General features: G+C 43.6%; 1 protein-coding gene across 1 annotated transcript in view; it reads right to left on the minus strand.

Annotated features, from left to right (window-relative positions):
- LOC110509916 (A-type potassium channel modulatory protein KCNIP1) overlaps positions 1-25,292 on the minus strand; it is a 53,593-nt gene extending 28,301 nt beyond the window's left edge. The window contains exons 1-2 of the mRNA XM_021591133.3: positions 24,880-25,292; positions 24,214-24,575 (exon numbers count right to left, since the gene is read on the minus strand). Coding sequence (XP_021446808.2) covers positions 24,214-24,301 — 88 coding nt within the window. The 5' untranslated portion in view covers positions 24,302-24,575; positions 24,880-25,292. The remainder of the gene's footprint in view (positions 1-24,213; positions 24,576-24,879) is intronic.
- Positions 25,293-25,722: the final 430 nt, after the last annotated feature.

Raw genomic sequence — 25,722 nt, forward strand, 5'->3', positions numbered from 1 at the left:
AAATCGGTCTCTTGGAGAGTGCTGCGCTATTGACTTGGTCATTTCACATACACTCACATACGCACACACACGCACGTACACACTTTCTCACACACACACACACACACACACACACACACACACACACACACACACACACACACACACACACACACACACACACACACACACACACACACACACACACACACACACACACACACACACACACACACACACACACACTTCCATGTATATGATGATACATTCTCATACCTCGTCTTCTGTAGTCAACCTGTTTGGTGTGCATGGGGAAAGTTCCCAGCACAACCCCCATCTCAATGTCTCTTCCTCTTCTCAAGATTTTTGAGTGCTCTACCTCTCTCCGTCCCTGTCTTTCTGAGTTCCTCTCTGTAATTCTGTTCTTTATACCTCTGTCTCTGTTGCTCTAATACACAAGTGCATGCTCCTCTCTGTTGGAAAGCATTGTCTTTGTTTCAAAAGTCTGTGATCCTCACTCTTCCTCTCTCCCTCTCTCTGACTGGTTTTTCTGCTCCCTGAATCCTCCTCTCTAGTTCCCCCTCCTTTACTATCTTGTGGATTTTCACATATGCACTTTTTGCTGGGATGCACATTTGATTAACACAGTTTGTACTTCTCTCCTTCTCGTCTCAATTCTTCAGTGCCCACTATCTCATACAATCCCTAAATACGTGAAGGAGACGAGATTATTGTTAAACCCTTTTTTGTGGTAGATCAATGGTTTCTCTTTCCCTCCTAAGAACCCTTCCTCCCTCATCTTTCGTTCATGAAAGTCAACAGCACTAATAAACGCAACATACAGTACTTGGAAAGTTGGCCAACAGACTCATTCAAATGCAACAAACTACACCGGTACTTTATAATGAAAAGTTGAGAGTAGATTAATTAACACATCCCAGAATGCTCCTGACCATGTCCTGCCCTTTGTCTCCACACACGCTCAGTTTCAGTACAACAGTATTCACAGAGTTAGTTCCCCTACCTGTTGCCAATGACAACTGTCCCACACTAGCTATTGTATGTATCTGTCAGGGATGCGAGTCGAACACGCCCAGTGCTCTTCAGACACTGAGGAGAGATCAGGGCCCTTATCCATAAAGCGTCTCAGGGTAGGAGTGCTGATCTTGGATCAGTTTAGAATTTTAGATCATAATGAATAATGTTATTTGGACAGATCCTAGGTCAGTACTCCTACTCTGAGACTCTTTGTGGATACGGGCCCAGAGCTGAGAAGATTAAATATAGATTAAATTAGATAGTTAATTAGAAACCTCAGGGAGGATGGTGAAAGGATGTTTTAATCTGTGGATCACTGACTAAATCTCCCCCTACAGAGAGAACAGAGGGATTACACAGGACAATACAGTGGAGATCGGAGTGCACTGGAAGGGACAATTAAAAACTACAACATTTGTTCACTTTCTCGCTGTGTGTCGTCGTCCTTGGATGGTGTAATGATGTGAGGGAGAAAAGGTTATGAGTTGGTAGAGACAGTTTAAATTAGGGAAAAAGATGGCTCCACGGAGAAAGGGGAATAGAGAAACTCATGATCTGACGAGAAAATATCCTCCGAAAGAGAGGAGGGAGTGCTGGAGATCAGGGGGAAATTATGAGACTTTCCCCTGTCTATGTGGATGGTACTGTCAGCTGCCATAACAAGCCTCAGTGATGCTGGGCCTCAATCGAACCCCCTTTAATCTGTCCACACAAGAACCCTCATCGTTTCATCTTCCTGTAACTCTCCCCCGCACTCTCTCATTTTAACCTTAACATCCATCCCTCTCCTGCTCTGCCCTCTTTTTCCCTCTCGTCACACCGGGTCCTGACAGAGAGGAGAGGACACCAACCAGCAAAGAGGAGTTAGGAGGAGAGGAGGATAGAGGAGAGGACACCAACCAGCAAAGAGGAGTTAGGAGTAGAGAAGGGCAGAGGAGAGGACACCAACCAGCAAAGAGGAGTTAGGAGGGTAGAGGAGAGGACACCAACCAGCAAAGAGGAGTTAGGCGGAGAGGAGTGTAGAGGAGAGGACACCAACCAGCAAAGAGGAGTTAGGAGGAGAGGAGGGTAGAGAAGAGGAGCCTGTATATCGCTCTCTACGTTCCCCCTCATTTCTTAATATTGATTTACACACGTGTACTTGACACTTGATCATTTACAACCCCAACAAAAGCCTATTTCTCTCTCAACTTTACAATAATTTGCTTTATATGCACACACAACACACCACCAGCATATACAGATAAATACATTAAATCATACATAACTATGAAATCAAATCAAACTTTATTTGCCAACAAGTGTGGACTTTACCGTGAAATGCTTACTTTCAAGCCCTTAACCAACAGTGCAGTTCAAGAAGAAGAAAATATTTACCAAGTAGGCTAAAAATAATAATAATAGTAATAATAAAAAGTAACACAATAAGAATAACAATAACGAGGCTATATAGAGGGGGCACCGGTACCGAGTCAGTGTGTAGGGGTACCTTCTAGTTGAGGTAATCTGTACATGTAGGTGGGGACGAAGCATATGCATAGGTAACAAACAAACACAGAGTAGCAGCAGTGTACAAGAGGGGGGGTCCTGGATGGCAGGAAGCTTGGCCCCAGTGATGTACTGACCGTTCGCACTACCCTCTGTAGCGCCTTACAGTCAGATGCTTAGCAGTTGCCATACCAGGCAGTGATGCAACTGATCAGGATGCTCTTGATGGTGCAGCTGTAGAACCTTTTGAGTATCTAGGGACCCATGCCAAATCTTTTCAGTCTCCTGAGGGGAAATAAGAACAGGAACTTGAAACTCTCGACCCGCTCCCCGTAGAGCCCCGTCGATGTTAATTGGGGCCTGTTCGGCCCGCCTTTTCCTGTAGTCCACGATCAGCTCCTTTGTCTTGCTCACATTGAGGGAGAGGTTGTTGTCCTGGCACCACACTGGCAGTTTTCTGACCTCCTACCTATAGGCCGTCTCATTGTTGTCGGTGATCAGGCCTACCACTGTTGTGTCGTCAGCAAATGTAATGATGGTGTTGAAGTCGTGTTTGGCCACGCAGACATAGGTGAACAGAGAATACATGAGGCGATTAAGTACACACCCCTGAGGGGCCCCCGTGTTAAGGATCAGCGTGGCAGACGTGTTGTTGACTACTCTTACCACCTGGAGGTGGCCTGTCAGGAAGTCCAGGATCCAGTTGCAGAGGGAGGTGTTTAGTCCCAGAGTCCTTAGCTTAGTGATGCGCTTCGTGGGCACTATGCTGTTGAACGCTGTGCTGTAGTCAATGAACAGCATTCTCACATAGGTGTTCCTTTTTTCCAGCTGAGAAAGGGCAGTGTGGAGTGTGATTGAGACTGCGTCAGCTGTGGATCTGTTGGGGTGGTATGCGAATTGGAATGGGTCTAGGGTGTCCGGGAGGAGGCTGTTGATGTGAGCCATGGCCTTTCAAAGCATTTCATGGCTATCGACGTGAGTGCCATGGGGCAGTAATCATTTAGGCAGGTTACCTTAGCTTCCTTGGGCACAGGGACTATGGTGGTCTGCTTGAAACATGTTGGTATTTCAGACTCGGTCAGGCAGAGGTTGAAAATGTCAGTGAAGACACTTGACAGTTGGTCCGCACATGCTCTGAGTAAATGTTCTGGTAGTCCGTCTGGCCCAGCGGTTTTGTAAATGTTGACCTGTTTAAAGGTTTTGTTCACATTGGCTACCGAGAGCGTTATCACACAGTCGTCCAGAACAGCTGGTGTTCCAGTCTGTGCTAGCAAAACAGTCCTGTAGCTTAGCATGCGCGTCATCTGACCACTTCCGTAGTCACTGGTACTTCCTGCTTTAGTTTTTGCTTGTAAGCAGGAACCAGGAGGATATAATTATGGTCAGATTTGCCAAATGGAGTGTGGGGGAGCACTTTGTATGTATGCATCTCTGTGTGTGGAGTAAAGATGGTCTAGGATTTTTTTCCCTCTGGTAGCACGTGATATGCTGGTAAAAATGTTTGCCTGCATTAAAGTCCCAGGCCACTATGAGCACCACAAACATGAGATCACCATGCCATACATATCTTGCTCCAGCTCCTAACAGAGAGCATCCTTCACTTCTCATCAATCAAGCACTCCTCCCACCTCTCCAGCAGACATCTATATCCTCTCATCCTCTCTGTACCCCACCCCCCTCCTGAAGTTCCCTGCTCATTCCCCCCCCACCCCCCACCCCCCCCCCCCCACACACACACACAAATTATTTAAATTCAAATTATTCCCCATTCCTATAATATACTATTTTGTTTCAAATATTCTCTCTCATTCATGGCATTCTACTGTCTGACATGGACACTGATAGGGCAGGAGCACATTGCCATCTGGTGGCAAAATGAGATAAAACGAGTCTCACCAGAGACAAAGCAAAGGAGAAAAATGTATTGCTCTATTTTCTTCACATTTTCAAAACTCAGGTTTCTGTATTTGAGAGTTGCATCTCTAATAGATCAATGTATCTCTACCATATCTGTTGATATTTTAAGAGGTGCATTACAATGAAGCATACATACTCATCACATAAAGCACATAAACACAGAGCACACACACCGGTACACAGAAAACACACAAACACACACAGTGTAGCAGTGCCTGTAATAAGTTGTTGTGGTGCCAATTCATGACCAACAGGTGGCAGCATTGTAGACAATTGCAATTAAGGTTGAGACCTCTTCTATGATACGCTACTCCAAATATGGCCATATCCGATATAATAACTTTGTGGCATTAATGACTAAATAATTCCAGCCCGTGCAATTTGTCTGCTTATTTAACATATTCGGATTCTCATTGAATAATCTTTGTTGTGGCGAAAAAACATGGCTTAGATAATTCACTTAGACTTAATTTCCAACATTTTGATACAGCCTAACTGATAAAACTGCACAGTTTTGATTTGTAAAGTTCAAATAGAGTATAGTCTTGCAATCACAATATGTAATCAAATGTAAAATATAACAATATTTTATTTAATCATATATCGACCCAATATAATAGCTTTAATCATCCTCCTGTCATCATTACATCAAGCCAATGATCTCTCATTTCCTTATGATTGAATGGAATACCGGAAGTACAACAAATTAACTGACGTAATAGAACACAAAAAGTGCATTTCTTCCCTCTATTTGTCTCATTCTATACTACACTATATAATTGTGTAGTGTACCTTGCCATACCATACTATAAAGTACTATATATACTATATACCATACCGAATCGAGCGTAGTGCCATACCCTCCTGTACAATCCCCATAATTAAATAACACCTACGTTTGAGCCTACAACTAGGAACAGGGGTGAGAAATGGGCAATGAAGATCTTGTCAATGACAGGATCAGTATCTGACAGTGGGGAACCATCAGAGCCCTCTACGCCCTCAGAGAGGGCCTTAGGATAGATACAAATCTGCATGTATTTTTATATATTATAATTTGTAATTTTGTTTTCCATTGATTTAATATTTTTTTGTCTTAATTGTAATGGTCTTCCTATTGAATTTCTTCAGTTTGTGTTGGAAAAAGAAGACATTGACTTCAATTAGAGCAGCATTTTGGAATGACAGTAGAATCAACCAATCACAAATTGTCCTGTAATAGGTGGGATAATTGTATGAGGCCTCAAGGCCTAAGTATAAGTCACTAATTCAGAGCCAATAGCGAGCATTATCTTGTTTTCTCACGCTTAAGCCTAGCTAACTGGCTAGCTTTTTGCAGTGAGTGTATGTAACGATGGCGATGGCAAATGCAGAGAGAGTAATCGAGGACAATGGGGTGGCTAAATTGTTAGCATAGCCCTTTTCAAGACTAACTTTTTATGAAAAGTTCAATCTTATACAGACTGGGAGAACAACTCCTGCAATGCCTATTTGGTGCAACGAGAAAAGAGTTTTGAAAGGTATTTTCAAGTTAATAATTATGAGCGCATCCGTGGATAACCGGCCGTGAGCTGACAAAAAAAGCTTACAGTTGGAATTGCTTTCTCTTCAGCACTGATAATAGCTCATCCTGGACAACTGGTTTCAAAGATTTAGCCTGTTTGACAAAGTCAGCACTTCGACACAAAAACTCAACTTCACACCTGCGAGCTACAGTGAGTTTAAAAACATTTGGGGAAGCAAGAGTAGACCTTCTTAACGAGCAGTGGTGCAATGAGACACTTGCCCACAATGATAAAGTCAGGCACAACAGGGAGATTCTAAAGTGCCTTATTCATACAGTTGTGTTTTTAGGCAAGCAATAATTAACATTCAGAGGACATGATGAGGGTAAAGAATCAGCTAATAAGGGAAACTACTTGGAAATACTGGATTTCTTGGCTGAGTACGACAGCACGTTAAACTGCCATTTGGCTACAGCTACCATAGCCTGATTACCTGAATTTAATGATATGAAGGAAGAATTGAAGAAAACCCCCTTTGTAACCATCATGGTTGACGAGATGACAGACATCAGCAATGTAGCCCAAATGTCTTATGTGTTGTGTTACACTACCGATTGTGGTGTGAAGGAAAGTTTTTCAAATATGAACGCCTCGGCTGTGGCTCACAGAAGCAGCACACGTACACAACGGTTGCAAATATAGATAGCAGGAACCACGTTAGAAGAAAATACGGTTGCGTCGTTTCTAAGAAACATTTGCCAAAACAAACAGTAACTCAAATAAAAAAGAGTGTGCAAATCAGTCGTCAAGGCAAAGGGTGGCTACATTGAAAAATCTCAAATATAAAATACACTTCGATTTGCTTCGAACACTTTTTTTGTTACTACATGATTCCAAATGTGTTATTTCATAGTTTTTATGTCTTCACTATTATTATACAATGTCGAAAATATATAAAAAATAAAGAAAAACCTTGGAAGGACTAGGTGTGTCCAAACCTTTGACTGGAACTGTATATATAAACAGTGCCTTGCAAAAAGATTCATCCCCCTTGGCGTTTTTCCTATTTTGTTGCATTACAACCTGTCATTTAAATGGATTTTTATTTGGATTTCATGTATTGGACATACACAAAATAGGCCAAATTGGTGAAGTGAAATTAAAAAAATAACTTGTTTAAAAAAATTCGTAATAACCAGTTGGATTTAGGGGGCGCTATTTTAATTTTTGGATGAAAAACGTTCCCGTTTTAAACAAGATATTTTGTCACGAAAAGATGCTCGACTATGCTTTGGAAAGAAGACACTCTGACGTTTCCAAAACCGCAAAGATATTGTCTGTGAGTGCCATAGAACTGATGTTACAGGCGAAACCCAGATAAAAATCCAACCAGGAAGTGCCGCATTTTTTGAAACCGCCTCATGCCAATGACTCCTTATATGGCTGTGAATGAGCTACAAATGAGCTTACGTTTTCCACGTTTTCCCCAATGTGTCTACAGCATTGTGATGTCTTTTTAGGCATTTCCCTTGAAGAATGGCTGTAAGGGACCATATATGGCATGTGGTCACATGGTGTCTCCCGCAGAAAACCTTGCGTAAAATACTGAGGTAGCCATTTTTCCAATCGCTTCTTATGAGAAACCAACTGCCTAGACGGATATATTATCGAATATATTTGTTAAAAACACCTTGAGGATGGATCCTAAACAACATTTGCCGTGTTTCTGTCGATATTATGGAGCAAATTTGGAAAAAAGTTTGGCGTTATAGTTGTAGCATTTTAGGGTCGATTTCTCAGCCAAGCATGATGAACAAAAGGGAGCTATTTTGCCTACAAAAATAATATTTTTGGAAAAAAGGAACATTTACTATCTAACTGGGAGTCTCCTGAGTGAAAGCATCTGAAGTTCTTCAAAGGTAAATTATTTAATTTGGTTGCTTTTCTTGTTTTCGTGAAAATGTTGCCTGCTGCCAGCAGAGCCTAGCATAGCATTATGCCATGATAAACTTACACAAATGCTTGTCTAGCGTTGGCTGTAACACATATTTTGAAAATCTGAGATGACAGTGTTGTTAACAAAAGGCTAAGCTTGTGTTTGAATATATTTATTTCACTTCATTTGCGATTTTCATGAATAGGAAAAGTTTATAGGGGTATTTATGTCCGTTGCGTTATGCTAATGCAGTTGAGGCTATGATTACGCTTCCGGATACGGGTTTGCTCGTCGCAAAAGGTTAAAAGACTAAATGGAATGTATTCACCCCCTTTGCTATGAAGCCCCTAAATAAGATATGGTGCAACCAATTGCCTTCAGAAGACACATAATTAGTTAAACAAAGTCCACCTGTGTGCAATCTAAGTGTCACATGATCTCAGTATATATACACCTCTTCCGAACGGCCCCAGATTCTGCAACACCACTAAACATGTGGCACCATGAAGACCAAGGAGCTCTCCAAACAGGTCAGGGACAACATTGTGGAGAAGTACAGATCAGGGTTGGGTAAAAAAATAAATAAAAATTGAACAACCCACAGGGCACCATTAAATCCATTATTAAAAAAATGGTAAGAATATGGCACCACAACAAACCTTTCCAAGAGAAGGGCCGCCCACCAAAACTCACTGACCAGACAAGGAGGGAATTAATCAGAGAGGCAACAAAGAGACCAAAGACAACCCTGAAGGAGCTGCAAAGCTCCACAGTGGAGATTGGAGTATCTGTCCATAGGACCACTTTAAGACGTACCCTCCACAGAGTTGGGCGATTGGAGATTGGAGTATCTGTCCATAGGACCACTTTAAGCCGCACACGGAAGAGTGGCCATAAAATAGTAATTGCTTAAAAAAAAATAAGCAAAAGGCATGTGGGAGACTCCCCAAACATATGGAAGAAGGTACTCTGGTCAGATGAGACTAAAATTGAGCTTTAGGGTCATCAAGTAAAATGCTTGGTCTGGCGCAAAACCAACACCTCTCATCACCCTGAGAACACCATGTCTACAGTGAGGAATGGTGGTGGCAGCATCATGCTGTGGGGATGTTTTTCATTGGCAGAGACCAGGAAACTGGTCATAATTGAAGGAATGATGGATGGCGCTAAATACAGGGAAATTCTTGAGGGAAGCCTGTTTCACTCTTCCAGAGATTTGAGACTTGGGCGGAGGTTCACCTTCCAGCAGGACAATGACCTGAAGCATACTGCTAAAGTAACACTCGAGTGGTTTAAGGGAAAAAATTGTAATGTCTTGGAATGGCCTCGTCAAAGCCCAGACCTCAATCCAATTGAAAATCTGTGGTATGACTTAAAGATTGCTGTACAACAGCAGGAACCCATCCAACTTGAAGGAGCTGGAGCAGTTTTGCCTTGAAGAATGGTCAAAAAGTCCCAGGGGCTAGATGTGGCAAGCTTATAGAGACATACCCCAAGAGACTTGCAGCTGTAATTGCTGCAAAAGGTGGCTCTACAAAGTATTGACTTTGGGAGGGGTGAACAGTTATACACACTCAAGTTTTCTTTTTTTTTGTGTTATTTCTTGTTTGTTTCACAAAACAAATATTTTGCATCTTCAAAGTTGTAGGCAAGTTGTATAAATCAAATGATACAAATGCCCGGACAAAATATAGATTTTAATTCCAGGTTGTAAGGCAACAAAATAGGGAAAATGCCAAGGGGGTGAATACTTTCGCAAGCCACTGTATACAGTTGAAGTCGGAAGTTTACATACACCTTAGCCAAATACATTTAAACTCAGTTTTTCACAATTCCTGACAGTTAATCTCAGAACAAATTCCCTGTCTTAGGTCAATTAGGATCACCACTTTATTTTAAGAATGTGAAATGTCCGAATAATAGTAGAGAGAATCATTTATTTCATCTTTGATTTCTTTCATCACATTCCCAGTGGGTCAGAAGTTTACATACACTCAATTCGTATTTGGTAGCGTTGCCTTTAAATAGTTTAACTTGGGTCAAACTTTTCGTGTAGCCTTCACCAAGCTTCCCACAATAAGTTGGGTGAATTTTGGCCCATTCCTCCTGACGGAGCTGGTGTAACTGAATCAGGTTTGTAGGCCTCCTTGCTCACACATGCTTTTTCAGTTCTGCCCACACATTTTCTATAGGATTGAGGTCAGGGCTTTGTGATGGCCATTCCAATACCTTGACTTTGTTGTCCTTAAGCCATTTTGCCACAACTGTGGAAGTATGCTTGAGGTCATTGTCCATTTGGAAGACCCATTTGCGACCAAGCTTTAACTTCCTGACTGATGTCTTGAGATGTTGCTTCAATAGAGCCACATAATTTTCCTACCTCATGATGCCATCTATTTTGTGAAGTGCACCAGTCCCTCCTGCAGCAAAGCATCCCCACAACATGATGCTGCCACCCCTGTGCTTCACGGTTGGGATGGTGTTCTTCGGCTTGCAAGCATCCCTCTTTTTCCTCCAAACATAATGATGGTCATTATGGCTAAGCAGCTCTATTTTTGTTTCATCAGACCAGAGGACATTTCTCCAATATCTTTGTCCCCATGTGCAGTTGCAAACCGTAGTCTGGCTTTTGTATGGCGGTTTTGGAGCAGTGGCTTCTTCCTTGCTGAGCGGCCTTCAGGTTATGTCGATATAGGACTCGTTTTACTTTGGATATAGATACTTTTGTACCTGTTTCCTCCAGCATCTTCACAAGGTCTTTTGCTGTTGTTCTGGGATTGATTTGCACTTTTCGCAGCAAAGTACATTCATCTCCAGGAGACAGAACGCGTCTCCTTCCTGAGCTGTATGACGGCTGCGTGGTCCCATGGTGTTTATACTTGCGTACTATTGTTTGTACAGTACCTTCAGGCATTTGGAAATTGCTCCCAAAGATGAACCAGACTTGTGGAGGTCTACAATTTTCTGAGGTCTTGGCTGATTTCTTTTGATTTTCCCATGATGTCAAGCAAAGAGGCACTGAGTTTGAAGGTAGGCCTTTAAATACATCAACAGGTACACCTCCAATTAACTCAAATGAGGTAAATTACCCTATCAGAAGCTTCTAAAGCCATGACATCATTTTCTGGAATTTTCCAAGTTGTTTAAAAACACAGTCAACTTAGTGGATATAAACTTCTGACTCACCGGAATTGTGATTATAAGTAAAATATACTGTCTGTAAACAATTATTGGAAAAATGACTTGTGTCATGCATAAGGTAGATGTCCTAACTGACTTACCACAACTATAATTTGTTAACAAAACATTTGTGGAGTGGTTGAAAAACTAGTTTTAATAACTCCAACCTAAGTGTATGCAAACTTTCGAATTCAACTGTATATATATATATATATATATATATATATATATATATATATATATATATATATATATACACATATATATATACACAGTGGGGCAAAAAAGTATTTAGTCAGCCACCAACTGTGCAAGTTCTCCAACTTAAAAAGATGAGAGAGGCCTGTAATTTTCATCATAGGTAGACTTCAACTATTACAGACAAAATGAGAGAAAAAAATCCAGAAAATCACATTGTAGGATTTTTAATGAATTTATTTGCAAATTATGGTGGAAAATATGTATTTAGTCACCTACAAACAAGCAAGATTTCTGGCTCTCACAGACCTGTAACTTCTTCTTTAAGAGGCTCCTCTGTCCTCCACTCGTTACCTGTATTAATGGCACCTGTTTGAACTTGTTATCAGTATAAAAGACACCTGTCCACAACCTCAAACAGTCACACTCCAAACTCCACTATGGCCAAGACCAAAGAGCTGTCAAAGGACACCAGTAACAAAATTGTAGACCTGCACCAGGCTGGGAAGACTGAATCTGCAATGGGTAAGCAGCTTGGTTTAAAGAAATCAACTGTGGGAGCAATTATTAGGAAATGGAAGACATACAAAACCACTGATAATCTTCCTCGATCTGGGCCTCCACGCAAGATCTCACCCCGTGGGGTCAAAATGATCACAAGAACGGTGAGCAAAAATCCCAGAACCACACGGGGGGACCTAGTGAATGACCTGCAGAGAGCTGGGACCAAAGTAACAAAGCCTACCATCAGTAACACACTACGCCGCCAGGGACTCAAATCCTGTAGTGCCAGACGTGTCCCCCTGCTTAAGCCAGTACATGTCCAGGCCCATCTGAAGTTTGCTAGAGAGCATTTGTATGATCCAGAAGAAGATTGGGAGAATATCACATGGTCAGATGAAACCAAAATAAAATGTTTTGGTAAAAACTCAACTCGTCGTGTTTGGAGGACAAAGAATGGTGAGTTGCAATCCAAAGAACACCATATCTACTGTGAAACATGGGGGTGGAAACATCATGCTTTGGGGCTGTTTTTCTGCAAAGGGACCAGGACGACTGATCCGTGTAATGGAAAGAATGAATGGGGCCATGTATCGTGATATTTTGAGTGAAAACCTCCTTCCATCAGCAAGGGCATTGAAGATGAAACGTGGCTGGGTCTTTCAGCATGACAATGATCCCAAACACACCGCCCGGGCAACGAAGGAGTGGCTTTGTAAGAAGCATTTCAAGGTCCTGGAGTGGCCTAGCCAGTCTCCAGATCTCAACCCCATAGAAAATCTTTGGAGTGAGTTGAAAGTCCGTGTTGCCCAGCAACAGCCCCAAAACATCACTGCTCTAGAGGAGATCTGCATGGAGGAATGGGCCAAAATACCAGCAACAGTGTGTGAAAACCTTGTGAAGACTTACAGAAAACGTTTGATCTATGTCATTGCCAAGTATTGAGAGAAACTTTTGTTATTGACCAAATACTTATTTTCCACCATAATTTGCAAGTAAATTCATTAAAAATCCTACAATGTGATTTTCTGGATTTTAATTTTCTCATTTTGTCTGTCATAGTTGAAGTGTACCTATGATGAAAATAACAGGCCTCTCTCATCTTTTTAAGTGGGAGAACTTGCACAATTGGTGGCTGACTAAATACTTTTTTGCCCCTCTGTGTATATATATATATATATATATATGAGAGTAGAGGAAGAACAGGTTGAGCAGTGGGGAGTGGGGAAGTGAAGAACACAGAGTGGGGAGGTGTATAATGTAGAGTGGTGGGGAAGGTGTAGAAAGCATAGTGGGGACTGGGTAGGTGTAGAAAGCAGAGTGGGGACTGGGTAGGTGTAGAAAGCAGAGTGGGGACTGGGTAGGTGTGGAAAGCAGAGTGGGGACTGGGTAGGTGTGGAAAGCAGAGTGGGGACTGGGTAGGTGTAGAAAGCAGAGTGGGGACTGGGTAGGTGTAGAAAGCAGAGTGGGGACTGGGTAGATGTAGAATGCAGAGTGGGGACTGGGTAGGTGTAGAAAGCAGAGTGGGGACTGGGTAGGTGTAGAAAGCAGAGGGGGGCCTAGGTAGGTGTAGAAAGCAGAGTGGGGACTGGGTAGGTGTAGAATGCAGAGTGGGGACTGGGGAGATGTAGAATGTAGAGTGGTGGGGAAGGTGTAGAAAGAAGAGTGGGGACTGGGGAAGTGTAGAATTCAGAGTGGGGGACTGAGGAACGGTAGAAACTAGAGTGGGGACTATGGAGGTATAGAAACCAGAGTGGTGACTGGGGAGATGTAGAAAGCAGAGGGTGGACTGAGGAAGGGTAGAAACTAGAGTGGGGACTGGGGAGATGTAGAAAGCAGAGTGTGGACTGGGGAGGTGTAGAATGCAGAGTGGGGGACTGAGGAAGGGTAGAAACTAGAGTGGGGACTGGGGAGTAGTAGAATGCAGAGTGGTGACTGGGGAGATGTTGAAAGCAGGTGTTAAACCAGAATGGGGACTGGTGAGGTGTTAAACCAGGGTGGGGACTGGGGAGGTGTTGAAACCAGAGTGGGGACTGGGGAGGTGTAGAAACCAGAGTGGGGACTGTGGAGATGTTGAAACAGAGGTGGGACTGGGGAGGTGTTGTAACAGAGTGGGGACTGAGGAGGTGTAGAAAACAGAGTGGGGACTGGGGAGGTGTTGAAAGAGAGTGGGGACTGGGGAGATGTTGAAACAGAGGTGGGACTGGGGAGGTGTTGTAACAGAGTGGGGACTGGGGAGGTGTAGAAAACAGAGTGGGGACTGGGGAGGTGTTGTAAGTGGAGGAGAGGAAAGGAGAGTGGTCCAGGATGTACTGTTTAGAAGGCTGAGTCACAGTGAGCATGTCTTGAAGGGCAGAGTCAGATGACTGAGAGAGAGAGCAGTGGGGGGTAAGAGGGAGGGGTGTTGAATACGTAAGGGTCAGGTATAGAATGTAATGGAGGGGCTTGCTGTGGTCCCACACCACACCCAATGGGACCTGAGTCCAGGTCTTCTAGCTAAACTCACCCAAGTGTATGACAATATGCATGATCAGACCTTGAACATAGATGTGAGTGTATCAAGGTGTGTGGGCCCATGAGAGTTTTGCATGTGTTGTGTGGGTACCTGTGTGTGTGTGTGTGTCTGCGTGCGTAAGACTCTTCATTGTGTTTGCCTGTTCGTGAGAGAATGTGTCTGTATCTCTGTGTGTGTCCAAGCGTGTGAGTCTGTTTTCAGTTTGTGCTACTATGGTCTCTCCAGAGAATCACCCACCTTTACCCATACTCCTCTGGGAGAGAGCTGAGTGATTGGGCAGAAGATGCAGTCAGCAGCACCACTCTTGTTGCCCTCACTCCTACTTCAATGTTTCGCTTCACTCCCTCAAGCTTCCCCCTCAAGACCCCTGAAAGGTCTTTCAAAAATAACTCTTAACCATAACCATGGTAACTGATACAGCTCAAGCATGTCTATGGTAATTATCTTGGTATTATTTTATTTATTAATTAAGTTGTTTAGATATGCCTGAGGAAATCAGATCTGCCACAGTCCAATGGACAGATTTGCTAAAAATAACACTTCACGACTCCAAGGGATGTAATTTGTGCGATTAGAAGTTAGATTCTACCAACATAGACAGGGCTCTAACTCTTCTAGCTCCACAATGAAATAGGGTGCAGGCCAGGCAGCAGGCTGTTAGCCAGCCTGCCAGCTTAGTGGAGTCTGCCACTAGCACAGTCAGTGTAGTCAGCTCAGCTATCCCCATTGAGACCGTGTCTGTGCCTCGACCTGGGTTGGGCAAAACTAAACATGGCGGTGTTCACCTTAGCAATCTCACTAGGATAAAGACCTCCTCCATTCCTGTCATTATTGAAAGAGATCGTGATACCTCACATCTCAAAATAGGACTACTTAATGTTAGATCCCTTACTTCAAAGGCAATTATAGTCAATGAACTAATCACTGATCATAATCTTGATGTGATTGGCCTGACTGAAACATGGCTTAAGCCTGACGAATTTACTGTGTTAAATGAGGCCTCACCTCCTGGTTGCACTAGTGACCATATTCATCCCGCAAAGGCGGAGGTGTTGCTAACATTTACGATAGCAAATTTCAATTTACAAAAAAAACAATTACTTTTTCGTCTTTTGAGCTTCTAGTCATGAAATCTATGCAGCCTACTCAATCACTTTTTATAGCTACTGTTTACAGGCCTCCTGGGCCATATACAGCGTTCCTCATTGAGTTCACTGAATTCCTATCGGACCTTGTAGTCATAGCAGATAATATTCTAATTTTTGGTGACATTAATATTCACATGGAAAAGTCCACAGACTCACTCCAAAAGGCTTTCAGAGCCATCATCGACTCAGTGGGTTTTGTCCAACATGTCTCTGGACCTAGTTTTGTCCCATGGAATAAATGTTGTGGATCTTAATGTTTTTCCTCATAATCCTGAACTATCGGACCACCATTTTATTACGTTTGCAATTGCAACAAATAATCTGCTCAGACCCCAACCAAGGAGCATCAAAAGTCGTGCTATAAATTCACAGACAACACAAAGATTCCTTGATGCCCTTCCAGACTCCCTCTGCCTACCCAAGGACGTCAGAGGACAAAAATCAGTTAACCACCTAACTGAGGAACTCAATTTAACCTTGCGCAATACCCTAGATGCAGTTGCACCCCTAAAAACTAAAAACATTTCTCATAAGAAACTTGCTCCCTGGTATGCAGAAAATACCCGAGCTCTGAAGCAAGCTTCCAGAAAATTGGAACGGTAATGGCGCCACACCAAACTGGAAGTCTAGCTTGGAAAGACAGTACCGTGCAGTATCGAAGAGCCCTTACTGCTGCTCGATCATCCTATTTTTCGGACTTAATTGAGGAAAATAAGAACAATCTGAAATTTATTTTTGATACTGTCGCAAAGCTAACTAAAAAGCAACATTCCCCAAGTGAGGATGGCTTTCACTTCAGCAGTAATAAATTCATGAACTTCTTTGAGGAAAATATCATGATTATTAGAAGCAAATTACGGACTCCTCTTTAAATCTGCGTATTCCTTCAACGCTCAGTTGTCCTGAGTCTGCACAACTCTGCCAGGACCTAGGATCAAGAGAGACACTCAAGTGTTTTAGTACTATATCTCTTGACACAATGATGAAAATAATCATGGCCTCTAAACCTTCAAGCTGCATACTGGACCCTATTCCAACTAAACTACTGAAATAAATGCTTCCTGTGCTTGGCCCTCCTATGTTGAACATAACAAACGGCTCTCTATCCACCGGATGTGTACCAAACTCACTAAAAGTGGCAGTAATAAAGCCTCTCTTGAAAAAGCCAAACCTTGACCCAGAAAATATAAAAAAACTATCGGCCTATATCAAATTTTCTATTCCTCTCAACATTTTTAGAAAAGGCTGTTGCGCCTTCCTGAAGACAAACAATGTATACGAAATGCTTCAGTCTGGTTTTAGACCCCATCATAGCACTGAGACTGCACTTGTGAAGGTGGTAAATTACCTTTTAATGGCATCAAACCGAGGCTCTGCATCTGTCCTCGTGCTCCTAGACCTTAGTGCTGCTTTTGATACCATCGATCACCACAGTCTTTTGGAGAGATTGGAAACCCAAATTGGTCTACACGGACAAGTTCTGGCCTGGTTTCGATCTTATCTGTAGGAAAAACATCAGTTTGTCTCTGTGAATGGTTTGTCCTCTGACAAATCAACTTAAATTTTGGTGTTCCTCAAGGTTCCGTTTTAGGACCACTATTGTTTTCACTATATATTTTACCTCTTGGGGATGTCATTTGAAAACATAATGTTAACTTTCACTGCTATGCGGATGACACACAGCTGTTCATTTCAATGAAACATGGTGAAGCCCCAAAATTGCCCTCACTAGAATCCTGTGTTTCAGACATAAGGAAGTGGATGGCTGCAAACTTTTCTACTTTTAAACTTGGACAAAACAGAGATGCTTGTTCTAGGTCCCAAGAAACAAAGATATCTTCTGTTGAATCTGACAATTACTCTTAATGGTTGTACAGTCGTCTCAAATAAAACTGTGAAAAACCTCGGTGTTACTCTGGACCCTGATCTCTCTTTTGACGAACATATCAAGACTGTTTCAAGGACAGCTTTTTCCATCTACGTAACATTGCAAAAATCAAAAACTTTCTTTCCAAAAATGGCGCAGAAAATGTATCCATGCTTTTGTTTCTTCTAGGTTAGACTACTGCAATGCTCTACATTCCGGCTACCCGGATAAAGCACTAAATAAACTTCAGTTAGTGCTAAATACAGCTGCTAGAATCCTGACTAGAACCATAAAATGTGATCATATTACTCCAGTGCTAGCCTCCCTACACTGGCTTCCTGTCAAGGCAAGGGCTGATTTCAAGGTTTTACTGCTAACCTACAAAGCATTACATGGGCTTGCTCCTACCTATCTCTCTGATTTGGTCCTGCCGTACATACCTACACGTACGCTACGGTCACAAGACGCAGGTATCCTAATTGTCCCTAGAATTTCTAAGCAAACAGCTGGAGGCAGGGCTTTCTCATATAGAGCTCCATTTTTATGGAATGGTCTGGCTACCCTTGTGAGAGACGCAAACTCGGTCTCAGCCTTTAAGTCTTTACTGAAGACTCATCTCTTCAGTGGGTCATATGATTGAGTGTAGTCTTGGCCCAGGAGTGTGAAGGTGAACGGAAAGGCTCTGAAGCAATGAACCGCCCTTGCTGTCTCTGCCTGGCCGGTTCCCCTCTTTCCACTGGGATTCTCTGCCTCTACCCCTATTACAGGGGCTGAGTCACTGGCTTACTGGTGCTCTTTCATGCCGTCCCTAGGAGGGGTGCGTCACTTGAGTGGGTTGAGTCACTGATGTGATCTTCCTGTCTGGGTTGGCGCCCCTCCCTTGGGTTGTACCGTGGCGGAGATCTTTGTGGGCTATACTCGGCCTTGTCTCAGGATGATAAGTTGGTGGTTGAAGATATCCCTCTAGTGGTGTGGGGGCTGTGCTTTGGCAAAGTGGGTGGGGTTATATCCTTCCTGTTTGGCCCTGTATCACCGGGGGTATCATCGGATGGGGCCACAGTGTCTCCTGACCCCTCCTGTCTCAGCTAGTATTTATGCTGCAGTGGTTTATGTGTCGGGGGGCTCGGGTCAGTTTGTTATATCTGGAGTACTTCTCCTGTCTTATCCGGTGTCCTGTGTGAATTTAAATATGCTATCTCTAATTTTCTCTTTCTCTCTTTCTTTCTCTCTCTCGGAGGACCTGAGCACAGGGACCATGCCTCAGGACAACCTGGCATGATGACTCCTTGCTGTCCCTAGTCCACCTGGCCGTGCTGCTGCTCCAGTTTCAACTGTTCTTCCTGTGGCTATGGAATCCTGACATGTTCACTGTGCTATCTGTCCCAGGCCTATTATTTGACCATGCTTGTCATTTATGAACATTTGAACATCTTGGCCATGTTCTGTTATAATCTCCACCCGGCACAGCCAGCAGAGGACTGGCCACCCCTCATAGCCTGGTTCCTCTCTAGGTTTCTTCCTAGGTTTTGGCCTTTCTAGGGAGTTTTTCCTAGCCAACGTGCTTCAACACCTGCATTGCTTGCTGTTTGGGGTTTTAGGCTGGGTTTCTGTACAGCACTTTGAAATATCAGCTGATGTACGAAGGGCTATATAAATACATTTGATTAGATGGGTTTATTAGTCACATTCATCGATATAATCACAGGGTACAGTGAACTTCTTTTGCTTCAAGCTCCATCAGTGCAGGTAAGTAAATCAGAAGGACTGCATCTCAGTGCTAGAGGCGTCACTACAGACTCTGGTTCGATCCCGGGCTGTATCACAACTGGAGTCCCATAGGGCGGTGCACAATTGGCCAACAACTCGTTGTTGTTGGTAACCAGGCCTGGCACTGTCATGTCGTCAGCAAACTTGATAATGGAGTTGGAACTGAATGAGGCAACGCATTCATGGGTATACATGGAGTACAGGAGGGGACTGAGGATGCACCCTTGTTGGGCCCCAGTGGTGAGGATCAGTGTGGAGGAGATAATGTTGCCCACCTTCACCACATGGGTCCAGCCCGTCAGGAAGTCTAGGACCCAGTTGCATAGGGAAGAGAGCTTTGTGATGAGCTTAGAGGGCACTATGGTATTGAAGGCCAAGCTGTAGTTGATGAACAGCATTATGCATTCCTTTTGTCCAGGTGGGTGAGGGCAGTGTGCAGTGAAATGGAAATTGTGTCATCTGTGGATCTGTCAGTGCGGTAGGTGAATTGGAGAGGGTCGAGTGTGTCGGGGAGAGAGGAGGTGATGTGGTCTATGACTGGCATCTCAAAGCACTTCATGATGACAGTAGTGAGTCCTAAGGGTCGGTAGTCATTCAGTTCAGTTACTTTCCCTTTCTTGGGCACAGGGATGATAGTCCACATCTTGAAGCAGGTTGGGATAACAGCCTGAGCTAGAGAGAGATTGTAAATGTCTGAAAACACAACAGCTATCTGGTCTGCACATGCTCTGAGGGTGCGGCTAGGGATACCTTGCAAGAGTTAACACGCTTGAAAGGCTTCCATACATCCTCCGTGGAGACGTATCCCACATTGTCCTCAGGGGCTCTCCTCGTCAGCTCAGAGTCATTATGCTCGAAGCGGGAGAAAAAGGTGTTTAACTTGTCTCGTATGGTGGTGTTGGTGTTCTAGGAAATAGTTACACCTTGTCTTCACATTTGGAGCAATGTACAAGGAGAGAATAAAGTGACAATTCTGTCGGATCAAATATCTTTCTCAATCCAGAGTAAAAACACTGGAATATCATATAGCTGCTTTAACCTTAGACACAAAAATGCCCTTTAATTAATGGACCATGCATTCTTAATGAATATCAATTGTAATACAGGCTTATAAACATAGAGGGGGAGGGGGGTGTCATAGTGATTTGCAATAGCAATAGACATATAGCAATAGACCACATTTATGTGTCATTATCAACATATTTAAATATGTGTGTTTAATTTGAAAGCTCAAATGGACAGTGAGCACTGAGCAGTGATGTCTAATGGGCCAAACTAAATACTTTCTCTGACTTTTATCAGAGAAGATGGGGTCATCCTGCAGGTGGTTTTTGAAACGAATTAAATCTTTGTTAGAATCCATTGAGTCTAAGTTAGGTAGGGTTTCCTCTAAGGTCGAGAGAGAAGTACCTGTTGTACACTCCAGTCGCTAACAAGCTAATTGTATCTGTGGTGTCTCTCTCTCTCTCTCTCTCTCTCTCTCTCTCTCTCTCTCTCTCTCTCTCTCTCTCTCTCTCTCTCTCTCTCTCTCTCTCTCTCTCTCTCTCTCTCTCTCTCTCTCTCTCTCTCTCTCTCTCTCTCTCTCTCTCTCTCTCTCTCTCTCTCTCTCTCTCTCTCTCTCTCTCTCTCTCTCTCTCTCTCTCTCTCTCTCTCTCATTTTATCACTCCATTGCACACCCCAGCCAGCCCCTGCAGCCTGCAGATACAGTAGGAGGCACCCCTCCCAACCTCATGCAGCCTGCAGATAAAAGGCACCCTATCCAGCACCATGCAGCCTGCAGACAAGAGGCATCCTAGCCAGCACCATGCAGCCTGCAGATAAAAGGCACCCTATCCAGCACCATGCAGCCTGCAGACAAGAGGCATCCTAGCCAGCACCATGCAGCCTGCAGATAAAAGGCACCATAGCCAGCACCATACAGCCTGCAGATAAGAGACACCCTAGCCAGTCCTGCAGATAGGTGGCAACTCAGGTCAGGTCCTATCAGCCTATGTTTATGGCTGAGGTCACGATGCACCCCAGGCATACACTTACACACAAATCCAGAAATACACACAAACCTATGTAAATACCTGTATATACACAATCATCTTGTTCTCATTATTTACTCATTGTGTGAGGAAAGAGAAGAGGTGGAAGAAAAGGGTGGTAGTGTTGTGAGCCTGATTTTTTGTTGTTGCTGGATCTAATGTTACATTTACATAAGACACTGCCGGAGAAAATTTGGCATCAGAACATTCCAGCTGTGCCAATGAGAGAAGAAAAAGTATTTGTAATGAGAGGATGAAAGGACAGAGGGTACAGTAAAAAGGAAAGATACTGGAACATAAGGAAATCAACAGGAGAGAGTTGGAGGGAGAGGGTGAGAAAGATAAAGAAGCCTGAAATGGAAACGGTAAAGAACATCTTGTAAACTGACACTTCAATTGTGTCTTTAGCCTCAAGGAGAGGGTAGTGAGAGGAAGGTCTTAGTCCTGCATGAATTCAGGTTTAGAATCCACACACGCACACACTGAAACATATATGCACACACACACACACATACACACAGATGCGCACACGCGCCCCCACACACACTGCTTTGCACAATCCACAAAGGCAGCGCAGGCACAAAGACAAGCTTATGTTGAAATATCACATTGAAGGCTGATACAGCATTAAAGTAAAAGTAATGTGGACACACACACACACACACACACACACACACACACACACACACACACACACACACACACACAAATCCCCAAAAGGTAAAAAGCACTCAGGTAACAATGCTTTTTGCCAGAGCGTGAGGGAATGCTTTTACTTCTGGTTTTACTTCCAAAAGGGCCAGATTGATCGATTTTCAAAAAATGTAAAGCACTTTTTCATTTTCCTCCAGTCCTTACAGTACCACATAGATCTTACTGTACCACACAGATCTTACAGTACCACATAGATCTTACTGTATCACACAGATCTTACAGTACCACATAGATCTTACTGTACCACATAGATCTTACTGTACCACACAGATCTTACTGTACCACACAGATCTTACAGTACCACATAGATCTTACTGTGCCACACAGATCTTACTGTACCACACAGAGCTGTAAAGCAGGGTGAAAAATAAGAGAGCAAGTCTTGTTTTTGCTCACTGTAAAATACCATCAAACAGAGACACACCATTCCACGATAGGCCATGCTAAACCGACCATGCTAAACCGACCGTGGCACCTAGATTAGGGTTGCCATGGGAAACTGGGAAACAGCTCACAATTAGCATATTTTCAATGGTTGATTGTAACTGTTGCAGGCCATTTCTGTGGACTATTTTTTTTTTGGCTTCTAGGATTCAGGGTTGGCAGTTAGCCTAACGTTGGACCAGTTACCGAAAGGTCGCTGGGTCGAGCCGACTAGTTGGAAAATATGTGGATATGACCTTGAGCAAGGCTTGAGTGCAAAAATTAGGTAAACAACCTCTCCCTCAACGTCAGCAAAACAAAGGAGTTGATTGTGGACTTCAGGAGGAACCAGGTTGGGCACTCCCCCATCCTCATCAACATTGCCACTGTGGAGACAGTCAAAAACATTTATCCTGCCCCAACCCCCCAATCGACACTTATCATTGTTACAGCTGTAAATATGTACAGTTTCTTTCCTTCTTAATGCATTTGAGCCAATCAGTTGAGTTGTGAGAAGGTAGGGGTGGTATTCAGAAGATAGCCCTATTTGGTAAAACACCAAGTCCATATTATGGCAAGAACAGCTCAAATAAGCAAAGAGAAAAGACAGTCCATAATTTCTTTGAGACATGAAGGTCAGTCATTGTGGAAAATGTCAAGAAATTTGAAAGTTTTGAGAGAGAGACAGAGAGACTCTATGACAGTAGTGCCAGGAACTGGCCAGTCTTTATGCTTAGTTCTCAACACTTGCATTACCAAGCATCAAACCAAAACTGTCAGTTAGAGGGACTGCTCAACTACCACTGAGTGTTATCAGGCCCTGTCAGAAAGTCTTAGCTCCAGTGAAATGCTCACAATTGTGGTTTAATTTAACTGCCATCTAATACTGCCTGGTTCATTTGACAGTGATGGATTGGCTAGTGTAGATTTTGCAGCCCAGAGAAAGTGAACAGGTTGTTCTCACTTTTTCCAGCCTGTGATATCATTGAGAACACAGACTAATGGCCAGCGTCTGAATGATTTGATTAGTCTCCATTGAAGAAGCTCAATAAAAGGGTGCTGAACCTGAGGAGCCAGAGCCCGTGCCTCCAGCCACACTCACAGCCTTCTGCAGACACCAGGTAGAGCAGGCAGTGTGTGAAGAAGAGGACGATAAAGTGGACAATAGACTGTATGTGATAAGAGGAGCTTTATTAGTCAGAGTGGTCAAGTGCTGTATAGAGCAGCATTTAGCTATTTCTCTTTCTGTCAGGTCTCCCTGAGCTGTGTTGCCATAGTGACACACCATGCAGCGCTTTTCTGCTGATGTGGGGATAGGAGGTGAGGAATAGAGACAGCAGGCCACTGACACCAGAGGGAGATACAATCAGATAGCTGTGTGAAGGAGGTAAGGAGAGAGGAAAATGCAGGCATAAAGGACAGGCGTAGGAGAGGACCTGGTGAAACAGGAGGGGGCGGTAGAGAGTAAAGACACAGAAGTTGCCTAGGGGGAGTAAACAGAGGATACGCCAGTGTCACAACTTGAGCTCATCACTTAGTTCCTCAGGGGCGATGACGGGGCAACAACGGGGCATCACTGGATGGATGTGACACCACTGTTCACTACTGTCAGCCTCAAGCTTGACCCAGCACCAAGCTAATGTCACTGTCACCCTAGCTAATGTCACTGTTACCCTAGCTAATGTCACTATTACACTAGCTAATGTCACTGTTACCCTAGCTAATGTCACTATTACCCTAGCTAATGTCACTGTTACCCTAGCTAATGTCACTGTCACCCTAGCTAATGTCACTGTCACCCTAGCTAATGTCACTGTTACCCTAGCTAATGTCACTATTACACTAGCTAATGTCACTGTTACCCTAGCTAATGTCACTGTTACCCTAGCTAATGTCACTGTTACCCTAGCTAATGTCACTGTTACCCTAGCTAATGTCACTATTCCACTAGCTAATGAAAAAAAGTAGAAGAGCTAAAGGAGTGTTAGTTGAGGAGGGTGCAGTACCTTTAGTGAGGGTCCCAAAAACGAGTCTGCGTAAAGACTGGATGAACTTGAGCACCCCCTGTCTGCAGCGGCAGGTACAGCCAGCCATCCTGACACAGAGACAGCGAAAATCCTTGGAGAAAATCTGCCACTGTCCTTCTCACCCACTCCTAATAGAGTAGAGTAGGTAAAAGAGTCTCTCAAAGGGTCCTTATAGGAGAGAGGAATGCCTCCTTCAAAGTGTTGATAGGAGTCTAAGGTGGAGAAATATATCCAGTGGTTCCTTACACGCGAAGGAGGTATCCTTTGAAATGATCCCGGTAGAAAACACAAATCTTCTTGACAAGGTCCTTAGAGAAGAGATTGGATCCTCACTGGGAAAACTGTGAGGAAAGATGAAGTTGCTTGTAAGTTAGAGGTACCCGTCTTCTAGCCTTTCTAACATTGATGCATTCAAACTCAATCATTTACTCATTCAGACAAACACTCACTTAATCACTTATACACTCAATCGCACACTCACTAATACACTTTCTCACCAACACCAACACTAACCCACCCACACACACGCACACGCGCACACGCACACACACACACACACACACACACACACACACACACACACACACACACAAAACAGCCAACAAGTGACACAAAGAGATGTTGGTAGGTAAGAAATACTCGAACCTCCGTCTCTCAAACTTTTAAAAGGAAAAGTTTTCTGCTGTCGGATGAGAAGGGAAATATGAATAACCATCGTGGAGAGCAGAGTGCACTGCTGAAAGTTCCCTGTGTCCATGGAGATGACGAGTACCTCCTCTCCCCTCCTGTCCTCTATATTTATGTCTATTTGATCACCCTCTATCTCCCCCTTTCTGGTGTGTTTCTCTGCGTGTCTCTGTGGACAGCCAGCGGGGTCTCTCTCTGTGTGTTGGCTAGTCCTCTCTGGGCTGCTTGTAGCTGGAACCCTGCGGCTGTGCTGTGCTGCTGTGTAGTGTAGCTGTGTAGCTCTGCTCCAGGACAGATCGCTGCAGCAGAGAACACCAGCCACCACCCGACCGCTTGTGCTTGTGTTCTCTCTCGCTCTCTCTCTCTCTCTCTCTGTCTCACACACATACACACTCTTCCTACCCCACTCTGGCGCATACCCAATTGCAGATGAGCCTCCAAAAAACTGACATCCCTCTGCTCCATCTTCCCCTTCCACCACGTAATTTATTTTTTCTCTATTTCAATTTATTTTAAGTGAGCCTTAAGCCACTGATTATTATTTGCAGTCATTGTGTTAATACGCCAGCCAGCTGCAGGGATTGTGACTGCTAGAGGAGGACGTCACTGAGATGACAGTACACTCTTAGAAAAAAGGGTTCCAAAAGGATTCTTCGGCTGTCCCAATAAGATAACTATTTTTGGTTACAGGTAGAAAGAACCCTTTTGGATTCCATGTAGAAAGGGTTCTACATGGAACCCAAAATGGTTCTACCTGGAACCATAATAGTTCTATCTGGAACCAAAAAGGGTTCTTTAAAA

This window comes from Oncorhynchus mykiss, chromosome 29 (assembly GCF_057628025.1).
Source record: "Oncorhynchus mykiss isolate SJ-2025 chromosome 29, ASM5762802v1, whole genome shotgun sequence".
Taxonomy (NCBI): domain Eukaryota; kingdom Metazoa; phylum Chordata; class Actinopteri; order Salmoniformes; family Salmonidae; genus Oncorhynchus; species Oncorhynchus mykiss.